This window comes from Garra rufa, chromosome 8 (genome assembly GCF_049309525.1).
Source record: "Garra rufa chromosome 8, GarRuf1.0, whole genome shotgun sequence".
NCBI lineage: Eukaryota > Metazoa > Chordata > Actinopteri > Cypriniformes > Cyprinidae > Garra > Garra rufa.
Window position 1 is genome coordinate 19,564,887 of NC_133368.1, and position 14,519 is coordinate 19,579,405.

Below are 14,519 nucleotides of genomic sequence, written 5' to 3' on the forward strand. Positions count from 1 at the left end.
GTTCAGAATAAAATCTGCTGCATTGAAGGTTCACAGAAGCATGTAGCCTCCATTCTCCATAATGGAAGACGATTGGAACAACTAGGACTCTAGAAAATGTCTGCCAGCCCTATCCAAGCTGACAGAGCTTGAGAGGTGAAAAGGTGAGGCAAAGAATGGCAGATAATTGCCAAATGCAGATGTGCAAAGCTTGTCACATCATACCCAAAAGGACTTGAGGCTGTAAAGGTGCTTCAACTATATACTGAGTTAAGGGTAAGAATACTTATGCAATGTACTTATTTCAGTGTTTTATTTAAATGTGTAAAATGTGCAAAAGTTTTTGCTTTGTCATTATTATGGTGTATGGAGTGTAAACTGATGTGGAGAAAAACTAATTTAAAGCAGTTTAAAATGCTGCAATAAAACAAAATGCGAAAAAAATGAAGGGGTATGAATACTTTTGCAAGGCACTGTATGTGATGGTTCTACAGCAGCTTTAGCAATATGAAGTATACACAAGACTAGATAATGATCTGAAATATCATTGCTCTGCTGCAGAATTTTAATGCCATTCACATTAATTCCATGTTATAATATTATATCTAAAGTATGATTACAACAATGAGTAGCTGACACGTGTTGTCTAACCCCAATAGAGTTTAGAATGTCTATAAATGCTTAGCCCAATGTGTCTTATGTATTATCTACATGGACATTATCAACAGTCTTTTATCAACAGTGTTTGTTATATTGCAGAATGCACATGAACGTTGGAGTGACTGGTATCATTTCAGCATGACACAGAGGAATCTAGTACTGCAGGGTTGGCAGCGGGATCACTCAGAGCTGCTCCTGAGAGCATTGAGCATGTTGGAGGACTGCAGAATTTCTCACATACAGCAGCAGGAACTTCAGAAACAGCGCTCACACCAGCAGAACATCTGCCTTAAGCTCAGAGCAAAGGTTTTTACATTTACTATCTTAAGATACTGTCACACTATGTTTTCAGTTTTTATTTAATACATAAAAAATCTGAAATTATAAAATTTATAAAATACTACACTTCTGTGCAATGCTTCAGACCTTCACTTTTTAATTTTGTGATCTTTAAATTCAGTCATGGGGTTAATCTGGGAGTCATATTTGCAGGTTACAATTCACCAAACTATGGGCCAGATTTACTCAAATCGATGGGAGGGGAAAATTCTGCAAGTGATTTACTGACATGCGTACATTAAAGAACACAAACGCATCCAGACCATTTCCATAATGACCAACACAACCTGCCAAGAGCAGGGTAAATTACCACCTGCTTTAAGACATGCTTTTTTGGGCATTAAATAATGGTGCAAATAACAGTCATTTGACGAGCACAAGTGTTAGAAAATCGCATTGCGTGATTCATTTTAATACTCTCCTCCCATAAATTTTGCGTCTGAAATGGAAACTCCTATAGAATGCGTATCTTTACTTGAGCTTACGTCTCTGTTAGCCATAAATGAAAGCAGCCCAAATAGCAATACCGATACTTTATTTTCAATTTTTCGAAGATTTCCTTAATTTTTATTGAAAATAAACAAACAAGCAAACAAACAAAAGCAGGAGAATAAGATTTAAAAGATTAACCCTTAACCCCTTAATAATTTTGTATATGCACACAAAATTTCAAGTCAAAAGAAAATGATGAAAAACTGAAAACAATTGCTAGTGTTGGTTTTCGATTCAATATTGTATGTCAATATCTTAGGCTTGTTTTAATCTTAACAACTAAGAAAAGCAACATCAATTTAAATGAAACAAAATCAACCCACTTTTGAATTTAACATTTTGAATTCACACCATCTCAAAATGAGTATCCTGTTAAGCAAACTTGTATGGAATGAAAGTTACCGCCGACTTGATTTGATATTTGTTTCACGTTGATTAATATTTTGGTAAATATTTACATTTATATCTATGTTTATTATACATAAGAAACATTTAATTATTTTACATATTTACAAAATTAAAAAGCTTATTGCACTTGAACTATGTAAAATCGCTTAAACATAAAAACTGGCAACAGTTAAAAAAACATGCAATGACAGACTTCCATGACAATGTATTTTTATTTATATATATTTTTAAAGGAAAATATGTCAATTTACTTTTAAAAATATCAGCATTTTTCATGAGGATAATTTATAAAAAATGTGCCATGCTTAAGTGGAATATTTCCACCTGGTGGAAACAAACACCTTTAACATAAAAATGACGTAATATTACCCTAACCACTAGATGGCTGCAGAGGATCACTCATTAACTCACTACAGTTTCCACTCCTTAAAATAGTTTCACCCCCACTTGGTTTGCTTTTGCATTTAGACACTGTAAAAACACTATTATACAATTTTAAAAATGTTCACTTTTTATGTTTAGTTTTTGTAATTAAGTCTGAAGTAGAAAGAGTTTTGAAAAACTTCATGATTCACAAAAATGACATATTTTGAATTCAGAAGGGTGATTTCGGTGAAAGGTGAAATCTGTTAACAATCTCCTCAGCGTTTCTGTGGTTTTTGAGCAACAGAGATATTTGGAAATTAACTAAAATGAATTAATGTTAATGTTAATCACTTGCCCTCTCAAGCAAAAAGTTAAATTGACTACAATTAAAAAAATATATAGGGTACACACACACACACACACACACACACACACACACACACACACACACACACACACACTGGTATTCCTATATTCCTAAATACATCTTCTAATTTGAGTTTGTAATCACAGAGATTTGCTATGTTGTATTTTACATATTTCAAATATATTGTCTACATATTTCCATCTTAATGCTTCAGTTATCTAAACACTACAGGGAATTTGCTGCTGAAGCCACCTGTCACTTTGTGTGTGTTTAGCTGCAGCAGTGGCGCATTCAGCAGGAGGAGGCTGCAGAGTTGGAGGCTACTCTATCTGCTTACTGGTACAAAGAGGAAGAGGAGAGGCTGAAGAAAGAACAGCTAAGAGAAAAGACTAGAAGAGCTCAACTGAAACAACAGGTGATGGAAAACATGTCATGACAGCACAACATGTGTTGACATCATTAAATAAAGTCAATATGAAATAGCATTCCCAAACCGTTCATCTCCGTAATGTGACATATTCGACATTACATTTAAAGGAACCGTATGTAGGATTGTGGCCAAAACTGGTACTGCAATCACTTTCAAAATACTGTAGAATGGCGTATCCCCTCCCGCTCCCCCTGACTCGAGGTTGCCAGCTAAACTGCAGGATTCAGCAGGAACCTAGGCTGCTACAAGGAGCTTCCAATGGCAAGTGACGAGTCCTACACAGTAATTTTTTTTTCTTCTGTTGCTTCACGAGAGATGTTTTGCGAAGTAATTATGTATCGCAAAAATTTACTAATGGCGATTAGCCAAATATTTTGTAAAGATGTACTGTAACACCGTGTCTACACCGACGCTAGCCGCGTGACGCAACGCGACAAATAAAGTAGAACCTATTATGCTGTCTACACTGGATGCGGTGCGACACGGCAACCCCCCGACAGTAATCTGCTGCCGCGTTCTATTTATGATGTGCTCACACAAAGTTTAAATGACTTGCAACGGTCGCTTTGTCGTGTCCAGTGTAGACAGACTTTAGCTGTTGCGGCGCGACAACTGTCGCGTCCGGTGTAGACACGGTGTAATACCACATTTCAGTCGGAACATAGATTGTTTTCATACCCTGCTAGTGGTGCGATATAAAGCCTTTTATGAATGCATTTAGCACAGCCGACTGTGGAAAATCCACTGTGTACGGAAGCAAAGTTAGCCAAACATAGATGAATCTTACCTGTCCAGGAGAAAATTAGCAACCTTGGCGTCTGTCTTCAAATTCTTCTCCGTTTTCAGCCGTCTCCATCTTTCAAAGGCATCTCCTATACAAATCCTTGTTTTATTTCGGACTTTGTCACGACGTATTTCGGATTCATAACGAGGTCTTTTAGGTTTCGTAACGTTATACATGTTTTATCCGACACGTTCATAGCTTCAGCTGGGCCATTTTATGATTAACTAAAATAAATTTCTTACATACAGTTCCTTTAATTTTATCATCTATTTTCATTATTGAATGCCTGTTTATGTCATTATGAGTCTCTTGAGATAATGCATTATCATTGATTAGTGTACTCCAAAAAACCCCCACTGTACTCCAGCATTAGTAAAAATGTAAGGGAAACCCCAGGGCTATTTATTCAGCTAATTAGTTTGTAAATGTGAGGTTGTGTGATTGTGTTGGAAATGTGAGTATGTGACCTTGTCTTGTTTCACTTTATGCCCTGCAGAGCTGTGTCACTGATTGATGATGTTTATGAACAAGAAACAAATTATATAGATCTTAATACACTTTTCATTGACACATTATAAATCTCTGCATTATTTTTTATCTGAAGAAAAGTACAAATGCTCTTCTTTCTTTCTTTCTTTCTTTCTTTCTTTCTTTCTTTCTTTCTTTCTTTCTTTCTTTCTTTCTTTCTTTCTTTCTTTCAGTTAAATAGGTTCCATACAGAGAAGCAGAGAAAACAAGAGGAGCAGAGAAAGAAGTATATGGAGAGGCTTGCAGAACTGAGGAGAGAGATACAAGAACAGATGCAGAGAGATAAAGAAAGGTGACATATCATCCTCACTTGCACCATCAGTCAAAAATGTCAACAGAAGTTTCTTCGTAGGGTGTTTCATATATTACAATGATTTAGTAAAATTGTCCAAACAATACTAATTATTACCATGTGTTATGTGGGGTACATTTGAATAAAATGCTTAATAAAACAAGGAAGAAAATAAGAATATTATTTATTATTATTATTATTATTTAAAGGCACAATATGTACGTTTTCGCCGCAAGAGGTTGCATTTTTTAAACAATTACAATGGCAAAGCTTGACAACAACTGCATGAAATATATCACACTGTGCAAGTTGTTTTTTACGGAGCCCCTAAGGGGACGTCAGAGTAAAAAAAATCTAAAGTTTAGTTTCATGTGCTCACTTGAAACTTTCATGTGCTCACGCGAAAACCTTCATGTACAGAATTTTTTTTAAAGTTTAGTTTCATGTGCTCACGTGAAACTTTCACGTGCGCACGCGATAGTTTCACGTGCTCACGCGAAACTATAAGTTTCACGTGCGCACGCGAAAATATAGAGAAAGTTTCACGTGCGCACGCGATAGTTTCACGTGAGCACGCGAAACTAAACTTTATTTAATTTTTGCTCCACGTCCCCTTAGGGGCTCCGTAGTTTTTGGATATTTTATAGTGAAAATCTTAAATTTTGTGCCTTAAATTTCTTTTTCTTTTCTTTTTTTACTGTGTTTTTGCTTTTAATGTTTCAAATCTACTTGGAAACCTTGGTTGCTTATGATTATGAATTTACAAAAAAAAACTTTGAGAAATACTGTACACTGAATTTTGTCAAAATGCTGACAAATGTAAAAAAAAATGTTTTAATGATATAACTGTTTGTTGTATAATTATTGTATAGGGTGATGTTCAGGAACGAACAGTTTCAGGAAAAACTGCAGATGCGTGACGCTAAAGAAAAACAAAAACTGAAGGATGATAAAGAGAAAGAGGAGAGACTGCAGGCTTTACGCAACCAGGTATACACACATGCATACAATTGCCCAGACACCCTGAATTCCACCTAATGATTTGAATCAGGGCTCAAGTCTGGGGCATCATTTAAAGCAGGGGTTCTCAAACTATCTGGAGATAGGGACCCCTCATAGGGCAGAACAAATTCCAAGGACCCCCTCATAACCGCAACACAAATGTAATAGCTAAATCGTGTGTGTGTGTGTGTGTGTGTGTGTGTGTGTGAGAGAACGATGGGAAAGGGTTGAGCAAGTAAAAATTAACTGCAAGAACACAGTGGAACACAATGTAAATAGTGCAAAAGACTTTTATAGGTATAGTCCTAAAATGCAATGAAAATGCACTGATGCAATAACAGGCAATAAACAGAGAGAATCAAACTTTTTTGGAATGACTTCATGTGTTAGGAAAATATATGTTTAACTGGTGTGTGTGTGTGGGGTGGGGTGGGGGACAAGTCAAAATTAACCCTGCAGCAACACAGTGAATATAGTGCAAAAGGATTTTTGATAAGGATAGTATAGTGCTAAAATCTAAAATACAATGACAATGCACCAATGCAGTAACAGGCAATAAAAAGAGAGTATGTTTACCCAGTTTAACAATTAACACTGCAGAAACATTGGAACACAATGAAAATAGTGCAAAAGATGTTTGCTAAGGATAAGTATAGTGCTCAGATATAAAATACAATGACAATGCACCAATTTGGGATTATCAATACTTGACCTTTTTAAATATTTATCCATTGTGGATTCTAGCCTAGTAACGTTAGGTTAGCGTTTTTATAGTGCTTTGATGGATTGACGTAATGTAACAACAAAGTTTCTATTGGCCCAGAATTAAAGCGGGGGGAGTGCTGAAAATAATGCGCCGGTTTAATTGGCTTTCATTCATTAGCTGGAGACGTGAAGTTAAAGTCTGAGGGAAATGTTTTGGCAGATTGATACGGTGACGCATTGCTGCCACACACATATTTTTTTCCACACTTAGCTATGTGGTTATAACGACACCTTTTCTCGTAAAAACGACATCTTTTCTCGTTAAAACGACATCTTTTCTCGTAATAACGAGATATTTTTCTCGTAATAACGACATATTATGTCATAAAAATGATCTGATATTCCTGTTATAGATGATATGATTATATTATGTGAGCGAGCTAAGCGTTTGTCCGCGCTGCCTTCGCCACAGTCCTGACATAAAGGAGGATGCACGTTGCTGGAGTTATATAGAAATACACTGTTTTAATAATTTTAATGTAATGGTTTCAATTGTAGCGGCATGTTTATTAGGATTAATCTCCAATCTGCCCTCAGACCCAGAGGATTTAAGATGATCAGATCAAAACTGTTATTTCTGAATAATCGACTCTGAGCTTGGAATATTATTTGGATGAAAGTTAGATTTTACAGAAAATTGAAATACGATCATAAAGAAATAAAAGAGAAATGACAAACGGTTTGATTGTATTATGATAATAATAATTTCGTTCCGTTTCAAAAATGAACAAAATTAATGAAAAAAAAAATCAGTTTTAGTATTTTTGTCTGTGGGTAAAAAGAGAGCTTTAATAATTATGTGGGTGGCAATGAAAAGCCACTTTTCAACTCAACCTGTCTTTACTGTCTATCGCATCATCCAGAATAAATACAAATACAAAAATACAAAAATCTAGCTTAATTTAGTTTTTCCTTTTCTCAAACAAAACGAAATAATAATAATAATAATAATAATAATAATAATAATAATAATAATAATAATAATAATAATAATAATTAAGCTATTATTATTATTATCAGGCCTATTATTATAATTTTATTATGAATTATATTTATTTCTGCTCGTGTTTCGATTTGCTGTTAAATCAATCAAAAAGTCAATTATTCAGAATTAATAGTTTCGATTATCTTAAGATTTTATAATAAAAATAATAATACGCCTAATAATAATAATAATAATAAGCATAATAAAAATTTGAGTGGCCTATTATTATTATTTCATTTTGCTTGAGAAACGGAAAAACGAAAAGCTAGATTTTTCGTATTTTTGTTCGTGGGTAAAACACATGAGCTTATTGCTTGAATATTAATTTAACATGCCTGGGTGGCCTTGATACTTAGTATGATTATATACAAATGATAAATTATTTATTATACATTATTAAATTTTATCTTTAGCTGAATCAAGCCACAAATCTGTACTAAAGACTGTACACTACCTCTTGTTGGATTTATACGAATTAAATAAACACAATTTTGTTTTCGATTCTTTTATTGACGTAGACCTTTCAAGCTGCATAGAGACATAAATTGCGAGAGCGCACCCTGTATTTTTACAAAGGCAATTTGTAACGTTTTGTTGTTATTGTGGAAGTACATAAAATAAAGCAAACTTTTATGTTTCTTTCCTCTGTAACCACAATGTAAGGGATCGCGCTGGTGCCGCAGTGTTGCGCCTCATATATGAGACTTGCAAAGAAACGTTATTGTGACTAATTTGCTGAGCGGTACATCAGACGAACATGTATTCTGCATGATGGGATAGACAGTAGACAGGCTGAGTTGAAAAGTGGCTTTTCAGGGCCGCTCACGGACAAATATTAAAGCATAAGCACTCTTTTCATGGAAAAAAAAAATCTTTTATTTTTCATTTTTTAAACAGAACGAAATCATCATCATAACACGATCAAACGTGTGTCATTTTTCTTATTTATTTCTGATACTATTTAGGCCTACATTTTCTGTAAAATCAAACTTTCATCCAAATAATATTCCAAGTTCAGAGTCAAAAATAACAGTTTTGATCTGATCATCTTAAATCCTCTGCGTCTGAGGGCAGATTAGTATGGAGATTAATCCTAATAAACAAGCCGCTACAATTGAAACACTTACATTAAAATTATTAAAACAGTGTATTTCTATATAACTACAGCAGCGTGCATCCTCCTTTAGGTCAGGACTGTGGCGAAGGCAGCGCGGACAAACGCTTAGCTCCCTCACATAATATAATCATAACATCTATAACAGGAACATCAGATCGTTTTTATGACATATGTCGTTATTACTAGGGTTGTGCCGATAGACGATGGTATCGTGTATCGACGATAGTCAGAGATATCGCCTGTTGCTGATGCCTTTGACGATAGTAAGACGATTATTATTATTATTATGCGTCAAAAAGGCACCTAACTTTAGCGATGCAGCGCGGAGAGTCGGTTCTAGGATGCCTAAGAAACTTGCCGCGGTATAAACGTGCAGTGAAAATGGGTAAGAGATTTATTCATCATACAGTGTACATAGATTAAGTGTAGAAAATGTGGTTTAGGCTGAATTAAATACGATATATGAGAATCCGTCTGTATATAGTAAACATAAACATTCACCTCAGTAACGTATGCGTTAACTACAATCACGATGTGATAAAATGGCGCTAAACATATGCACGTGAATTACACAGCACCGTTTCTCCACAATCAATATGAACTGAACAACAACATGAACTGATGACAAAGATCAGACATACAGCGGTAACATTATCGCAATATGACGGGTATAGAAAGATACATTCATTTACATTCACGCACGCACAATTACCGCTCCCTGAAGATAGCAGAGAATGAAACCGAAAGTATACTTAAACCTATCCAACAGAACTACCGTCAGCGCTCTGTAAACGCACAACTTAAGTCACATGCACTACCCTTACAAAACGAATAAGGAATTTATTACATATTGACATATTTACATATCATTAAATAAATTAGCACGATAGTATCGTGTATCGGCGATCTCACAGGCTGACGATAGGACGATATGAAAATTGTGCATATCGCCCAACACTAGTTATTACGAGAAAAAGATGTCGTTTTAACTAGAAAATTATGTCGTTTTAACAAGAAAAGATGTAGTTTTTACGAGAAAAGATCTCGTTATTACGACATAGCTGAGTGGGAAAAAAATAAGTGTGTGGCAGCAATGCGTCACCGTAGATTGACATAATGTAAAAGCCGAATTCTCATTGGTCTAACGTATCACACGCGGGAGTAATGACGATGGTCCCTGCACTTTCTCCGGGTTTGATTATATTTTGTAGCAAACTTTCCACGGACCCCCAGGAAGTGCGCCACGGACCCCTAGGGGTCCGCAGACCCCACTTTGAGAAACACTGATTTAAAGCATTAAAAATCAGTTGTGCTTATTTGTTTGCTTTACAGGTCTCTAAAGTGGCTGAGGCCAACCCAGAGAGGATGATGGGTAACACAGTGGCGTGGAGAGTACGTCAACAGCCTGAAGAAGTGTTTACATTACAAAGACCACTGTACCAGCTAAATACATACACTGATAAACAGGTAGCCCATGTACACACAACACACAGAACATACCAGACTGTAGATACCATTCTACTCACACATTCACCTCACAACAAGGGGTTGAACGACTTAAAAAATTTTAAAGTCAACATTTATGTGATGAAAGTTGAGTCGACGTTGACTAGCCGCTGGTGACATCATTAATAAACAAATAAGCCTGAACCTTGAGCTGATACTCAAAAACCTTGTGCATAGCAATGTAAAATAAGCTGTTTGTGCGCATTCTTAGCTGTTAGGAAACAGAGTGTAAATATAGATTTCTTATCCTGTTGCATCCTCTATAGCAGCGTTTCCCAACTCCAGTCCTCGTGCCCCCAGCTCTGCATATTTTGCATGTCTCTCTTAGTTAACACACCTGATTCAGGTAAACAGATCATTGGAAGAGAGCTACGTGCATGAACTGTGTTCCGATTGACATGTTCTGATTGAATGTTCATTGTTTAAAGTTTATTTCACTTCGGAGCGTTCATTCATGGATTTGCGCTGCGCCGGTGCCTGCAGCATCTTCACACACAGACGAAACTGTGAAATGTGACATCATATACCTCTGTAAATAAATACAATTTAAATTCACGTCTCACACTCTTTAATGCCTTTTGAATAGAACATATACACTTGTTTCGAAATGGAATCATGGCGAAATATCCGATGTTCACTTCGCAGGGCACTTCACAGTCGAAGAGAACAATTGCTGTACGTTATAAGAGATGCATACAAAATATGCAGAGCAGGGGGCACAAGGACTGACGTTGGGAAACGATGCTCTGTAGGACCAACAACTAGTCGACGTCAAGTTTAAAGCATCACGGCAGAGCATTGAAGTCAACTAATGTGGTAGCCAACTAGTCTGTGCAATCCCTTCTCACAACATACAAACCCGCATGAAGCCTTTAATTAGTCAACACTGAGCAACCAATCCAACCAACAAGTAATCCCCATAAACAGGGTTGAAGACCTCTGATTTAATTTGTGTAATGCTGCAGTGATGGACCATGGCAAAGGAGTGCTTAAAAAAACAAAACAACCCCCCTCACTTATTTTTTTACATTTTACAATTGAATTTTAAATATTAATTTATTAAATAATTCTACTGTTGTTGTATATGTCTAATTAGCTGAAAACGTCTCAGGTTACTTATGTAACCATGGTTCTCTGAGAAAGGGAATGAGACACTGCGTCCTCTAGGGGGCACTGTGGGGAAATGCTGTCAGTGTGACTTGTGTCTGAAGCCTACAAAAAAAAAAATAATGGCATTGGCCGGCGACAGCCTATGACGTCATTTCCGGCATGACTCGTCGTTGCCGGTGCATCACTACCGGTGCGACCATAGTATAAAAGGGTGCCGGTGGAACACAACATTAGCTTCTTTGTCTAAAGCTTACGTCCAAAGCATGGCGAGACTAGAGGATGCAGTGTCTCGTTTCTCTTTCTCAGAGAACCATGGTTACATATGTAACCTGAAACATTCCCTCTCAAGGGAACATTGAACTGCATCCTCTAGGGGGCGCTATGGGGAATGGATACCCAAGACTTACCTGTAAGGGGTCAGAAATGCAGGACCCCGGGTGGAGCTCAAGGCTTGGAATCAAGGAGATTCCTTCAAGGGGATATGGCTAAGTGCCTAGGGTAACCTAGGCTTGCCTGTCACGCAGAGGCTACTGCTGGCTCTGCATGGGTCCGTTCTCTCAGGAACAGGGAAAAGCCCCTTCTTTAACTCATCGGCCAGATCCGCCTGCGATCCCCACAAGCTTATTTTCCTCCATGCCTCGGCAGCAGTGGGTCCTGAGCCACAGGGAACAGACGGCTGTTCCTCCTTCCTCCAAAGGAGAGACAGACGAGAGCGGAGCTTTCTTATTGAAAAATGCTCACAGTGCACACAGGCTGCCCCCTCAAGGACATTGCATGTGTGTTCTTCGCTCGAATAAATGACGCAAAGATCACGCATGTTATCAGCTGTCAAATAACGAGGACACTGATCCACACACCTCTTAAACGTCTTACTAGTGGTCACCATAATGAAAAAAACTCTTACAACCAGAATGCACGCTTAGACAAAGCAGTCGCTGAAGATGAAGAAGCGAATGTTGTGTTCTACCCTTTTATACTATGGGCCTGCCAGTAGTGACGCGCCGGCGCGACTGTGACTTCATCCTAGTCGCCGAGGATGCAGTTCAATGTTCCCTCGAGGTGGAACAAATTTATTCTATATACATTTATTTATTCAGAATTAATAATGTCATTATTTTGTTGCATCTATGTGACTGTGATGAAATTTATAAATTTTATAAAAATTTTAAAATTTAGTTTAATTCCAGTAAGGGCTGATTCTTAAATTCAGAATTTTGCAAAACCCTGTATTCTGATTGTTTCCTCATGAACATGGGTCATTTTGTTTCTGCCAGTAAAAATGGTTAACCTGTGTAAACCTAAAATGTCCCAAAATGTCATCAAAGTCATTGACCAAGGCCAAACAGTGAGACAGCTTTTTTCAGACTTCTGTTTCATAACATGGTGATTTAACAGCACATCTTGTAAATAAACATAAAACAGAGATAAGTTACTGACTTTAACCTTGTTCGTGTTAAAGCAACATGTAAACAGCTGCTTCGGTTACAAAATTACAGTCTAGAACATATTGAACTGTTGAACTGAAGGAATCCATTTACTTTACTTCCCTGTTTGTTGCTTGATTATCTCACTTTAAAGGCTGCTATGTTTGAACTTTTGAAGATTTTGGTGACATATATAGATTTTTTAATCAAGTGATAATGTTATCAGTAATTAGTCTCTTATTATTTTGTCTTTCTTTCAGATTGTGTCTGATCCCAGAGTGCGTATTGAACAAGCGCTTAGAACCGCAGGTCTCCATGACACCTCTTATGCAAGACAGATTCTATCAAAGATCCAACCTCTAAAGCCACCCAGACGAGACATGGAGTCTGCTACTTTCAGGCCCTGAGCAATAATTATATGAATATAATCATCTTTTCACATATACGAGTCATGCCTTGACTACCTGAGGTCTACTGTCTACAGAGTAGTCTACATATTTTTTAACCACATTTCCTTGGACACTTTATTCAATATTTGGAGGATTGATTAAATAATATGTCAAAGTCTTGATCTCAGAAATTTAAGGAAAAGAGACAGAAATTATAAGAAATTATAGTCTGCCTTGACCAAGCTTCCACTCCAAGATATGTATTAGACTATTCTCCTTTCCCTACAAAGAGCTTAATTATCATAGAGATAATTCTTCCCAATCTCAATAATGTGTAAATAGTCCTAAAAAACTAATCAAACCAAGGCATCTGAAAATCTTGTTAAAAAAAAAAAATCTTCAAGTCGGAAACTTTCTACTCTCTGTAGTGATGCTCACGCGGTGTTTGCGTACTTTATCACAGATGAAGTGAATAAAATGCAATATTTGTCAAATACATAGACATTTCAGAAATGTTTTCATGAGCAACAGAAGCACTTTTTATATACTGCTAAATGCAGTGCCATCTGTTCAAGAATAAAGTTCAACATAATCATATACTATTTAAATACTAATAACGTGGGAGTATATATATATATATATATATATATATATATATATATATATGTATATGTTCTAAAAACACAGATTTGTGGCCATTATTGGAATTAAAAAAAGGTTCGATTAAACCCGAAACACACGTGATCGTTGTCATGCGATGAATCTGGCCAATCATGAAACAGCTGTGTCGTCATCAAAGCTCCTGCAGTTGTGTTAAATAAATTGCAGCGGGCTGATTTAGCCGGCTGGTCTCGAATCGCTATCGCGGTAATTTGATGCCACTCGTGACAGTCACCTGTTGTCAGCGCCGTCTCAAGTCGGACAAAATTTCTAACTGGCTTCAAGTCAGAATTTGATCGATCTGCGCAGCACTGTGTTAAGTCAAACACACCTAAGGTTGGCAGATGGCAGTCATCGGGATCAGGGGCGGAAAACGGACACGTCAAGTTGGACACTTCTGCTCTCGGTAGTGACGAATAAAGTTCAAAATAATACATTAAATACTAATAAAGTGGGGGTATATATATATATGTTTTTATCCTTGTTTTATGATAAACATGACTTAATATAACATTGCGACTACAAAAACACAGATTTGTGGCCATTATTGGAATAAAAAAGGTTAGAATAAACCCGAAACGCATGTGATCATTGTCACGCTGTGAATCTGTCCAATCGTGAAACAGCTGTGTCGTCATCAAAGCTCGGTACTTTATCGCGGTACTTTGATGTCACTCGTGACAGTCACCTGCTGTCGGCGCCGTCTCAAGTCTCAAATTTCTAACCGGCATGCACTGCTTCACATCAGAATTTGATCGATCTTGATCGATCAAACACATCTAAATACTTTTCACAATTATAATTCTAGTCAATACGTTCAATTTATAATAATTCAAATGAACAAAGTTTAAAAATAGAAAACAATATATAAATATAAATCTCAATGTAATATCATAAATAAAAAAAATAAAAAATC

At 36.6% G+C, this 14,519-nt stretch overlaps 1 protein-coding gene across 1 annotated transcript in view; it reads left to right on the forward strand.

The window, feature by feature from the left end:
- LOC141340107 (coiled-coil domain-containing protein 148-like) overlaps nt 1-12,961 on the forward strand; it is a 33,039-nt gene extending 20,078 nt beyond the window's left edge. The window contains exons 8-13 of the mRNA XM_073845040.1: nt 739-945; nt 2,886-3,026; nt 4,527-4,645; nt 5,518-5,635; nt 9,847-9,981; nt 12,815-12,961. Of these exons, the coding sequence (XP_073701141.1) occupies nt 739-945; nt 2,886-3,026; nt 4,527-4,645; nt 5,518-5,635; nt 9,847-9,981; nt 12,815-12,961 (867 nt within the window). The remainder of the gene's footprint in view (nt 1-738; nt 946-2,885; nt 3,027-4,526; nt 4,646-5,517; nt 5,636-9,846; nt 9,982-12,814) is intronic.
- Nucleotides 12,962-14,519: the final 1,558 nt, after the last annotated feature.